The 3,104-nt window shown below is 47.3% G+C and overlaps 1 protein-coding gene across 1 annotated transcript; it reads right to left on the reverse strand.

Annotated features, from left to right (window-relative positions):
* Positions 1–1,525: 1,525 nt before the first annotated feature.
* On the reverse strand, positions 1,526–2,672 carry LOC123050785 (peroxidase 2-like). Its single transcript, XM_044473518.1, has 2 exons — positions 2,554–2,672; positions 1,526–2,384 (listed from the first exon to the last, which is right to left on the reverse strand). The coding sequence occupies exons 1-2, from the start codon at positions 2,635–2,637 to the stop codon at positions 1,764–1,766; spliced, it is 705 nt and encodes a 234-aa protein (XP_044329453.1). The 5' UTR covers positions 2,638–2,672; the 3' UTR covers positions 1,526–1,763.
* Between the last annotated feature and the right edge of the window lie 432 nt (positions 2,673–3,104).

Here is a 3,104-nt window from a genome sequence, read left to right on the forward strand (position 1 = left end):
ATAGTGATTAGTTAGATGGCGCTCTCTCTCTCTCTCTCTCATCTTTAATACAATGTTCTCTTCAGAGGTCGATTCGATTAATCTTTTGATGTGCGTTTGTTGGGAGCCGATGAATTATGAGTTTATGATCATATTATTCATTGAAAGTAATTGAGTCTTTTCTAAACTTTATTATGTGTGGTTGCTATAGCTTTGTATTTGTCTCTGGTCAATCTGTTTTGTTTGGCCAACTAGATTGATTTATCTTCAGCAGGAGAGGTACTTTGTGGTTCAATGTTGCGGTGTCCTCACTCTATGACAGGAGGGGTATCGAGGCACGTATTTGTATTGTTTGTTGGTACTAATGATCAAACGAGGGGGTTAATCATATTGCTTGATTTTATTCTATCTACATTATGTCATCACACTTCATGCATTACTCTGTTTGTCATGAACTTAATACGTAAAAAGGCAAGCATAGAAACGCTATCAAAGTGGAGTAATAGTGGTAGGCATTAGTAAGTTCAATGATCTACTTGTCACGGACATAATGTCTATGTACTGATCATGCCATGAATAACGTCATAACTATATGCTTTTGTATCAATTGTCCAACAGTAATTTGTGTACCCCCGTATGCTATTTTTATGAGAGAGAGATGCCTCTAGTGAAAACTATGGCCCCCGGGTCTATTTTAATCATATTACTAAAACCCTAAAAACCTTGCTGCAATTTATTTACTTTTATTTTAGTTTGCAATTTATATATCTCCTACTACCAGATCAGATGATTGCAATTAACGACTACAAAAGGAGATTGATAACACTCTTGCCCGCGCTGGGTGCAAGTATTTGCTCTTGTTTGTGTCGGTACTACTAAAGGTCGTTTGCGTGCATCTCCTATTGATTCGATAACCTTAGTTCTCTACTGAGGGAAATACTATCCGCTAATATATTACTTCTCCCTTCCTCTTCGGGGAAAACTCAATGCAGTTCACAAGTAGCAGTAGCCAATGAGGAAGAAGATACGAGGCGGTTTCAGTCAAATCGATCGATGCATAGGTGGCAGCGTTTTAGCGACTCAGGCGATGGCGACGGCCGGTGACCGGCTCGGACTCGCGCAGAAGGGCGGCAAGGGCCAAAGGAGGCGGCGATGTAACGGTGGACGCGGTGGATAGTCGCCGGCAGGTGCACTGGCGACGAATCAGTGGGGATGGGGGGGTGTCCAAAAGTGGCCACAACTTTTACTCGGCAGGGTGTGGAGGCCGAGTGCTTTTAGGCGTCCGTAGGGCTAAGGTGTAAAAGTTTTGCGCACCTAACGATATTTAAGACTTCGACTAGATGACAGTTAGAGGAGTGAACCGTCATTTTTATGGGATCGGCTAGAGATGCCTAATATGCCTAATAGCGAGCTGGGTCTAGCTCAAGTGGTTCGGTTTCTGTTGGTGCAATCTGCTCAACTGGACTTAACTCTTAGTTTTTTTTCCTTTGACTGTGTGTATCCTGAATATCTTTGCGACATCTTGTAGGTGCATGGAGAGGCAGGATTTAATTTGTATCTCTGTGATGTTAATACATTCTTTAAGAAAAAACTCCTAAACTTCACCGGCAGGTGCACATTGTGTTTCTAAAAGCAAAGCGAAGGACACTCGCTCGTTTTATTACAACACCACAAGCGCCCAAATCCACTGGCACCATGATACTACCACACACCCATTGCTAAACACACGAGGAAGCGCACACATGCACACTTGAGCTACCATTGGCAGCTTATTAATCGACCTCTTACATGTTGGAAGCATGGCCCTCGTTGCCAGCGGTCTCGATGCCCTCGGCACGTGCGTTGGGTACGGCGCAGTTCAGCCGTATCTCGCCCTGGCTGCCGGTGAGCACGTCCATAGTGCTCATCTTCAACATGGACTTGGCAAACTGCGCGAAGAAGACTAACTGGTTGCGCGCGAACCTCGTGGCCATGCCTTTGGTGTCTGGGTGGTCGATGAGGCCCTGGTCGGACTTGAGCAGCCCACGCCTGTTGATGAGGTCGCTATAGTAGACGTTGTCAAACACCTTTGGCGTGGCCCCGTCGAGTGGCTGGGTGACGGTGCCCTCCAGGACGTCCTTGGCGCACTTGGCTTTTAACATCTTGGCGAACATGGGGCCGATGGCCGGGTGGGCGTCGATGATCGGCGTGAAGCGGTCGGAGAAGGAGGGGCAATGGGCGACACCAAAGGTGTGCGCGCCGGAGAGCGCCACCAGGTCCGCCACGCCAAGGCTCCGGTTGCCGAAGGAGCTGATGAGGGTGGGCACGTCGAAGGAGGGCGCTGGTATGGTGAAGACTAGGTCCGCCGATGCCGGGGTGAGCCCGTCGCGACGGCCCAGGAGAACGTCGATGTAGGGCCCTCCGGTCTGTATCCAGCACGTATACATGTATGTTTGTTAGTTAATTGGTTTCACTATTTCTCATAGGACCGAGAGTAGTTATCTAGGAGTATCTCTCTAAGTCCACGCTAAGAAACCATTCAATCTTTTACGTGACATATGCGCTAAGCAATCCAAATTATTTAAAAAGAAATACCATCAAGAGGGTATCACGGCTGGCGAGGACGGCGAAGGCCAAGGCCACGACCATGATGATCGCTGCTGCTCTGGACGACGCCATCTCGATCTGACTCTTGCACCTACAGCGGTCGTGTGGCTTCCTCAAGCAAGCTAGCTCCTTGCTATCAGTAGTAGTATTTATGATCAGTAGGTGTCGGTCAGATCTCTCAGTGCAAGCACCTAGGTCGATCTGATCCGCGACAAGTTGCAGAGATATTTCTGTACTTATAATAATAAATAATTCAAGAATAAATCGCAGAGATCACGGATCCACGTGTGCTGCATGCGAGCTAGCCACTCCATGTCTTTCCTCCATGTTTCGAGTACATAATTTCTCTGAAGCGATTTATTGATCAGTCTGAAGAGGCATGTACGTACATGCTGAACGGTTATAGACAAGTAGTGTGACTGCTCAGAAATACAGCTGTGTCTACTCTACACCCCATGTCTAACCCGCTTTGCATCCCCCCTCGCTATCGCCATTTCTGCGAGTTTGGACAAAATACCGGCTCCTTTTGGATGTAGTGA

Source organism: Triticum aestivum, chromosome 2D, assembly GCF_018294505.1.
Source record: "Triticum aestivum cultivar Chinese Spring chromosome 2D, IWGSC CS RefSeq v2.1, whole genome shotgun sequence".
In the NCBI taxonomy this organism is placed as follows: Eukaryota; Viridiplantae; Streptophyta; class Magnoliopsida; order Poales; family Poaceae; genus Triticum; species Triticum aestivum.

Bases quoted from the DNA above. Each gene is read 5' to 3' on its own strand.
- LOC123050785 (XM_044473518.1), bottom strand. From the start codon at position 2,637: ATGGCGTCGTCCAGAGCAGCAGCGATCATCATGGTCGTGGCCTTGGCC. The intron at 2,385-2,553 runs GTATTTCTTTTT...TGCTGGATACAG, and splicing joins GCCGTGATACCCTCTTGATG to ACCGGAGGGCCCTACATCGA.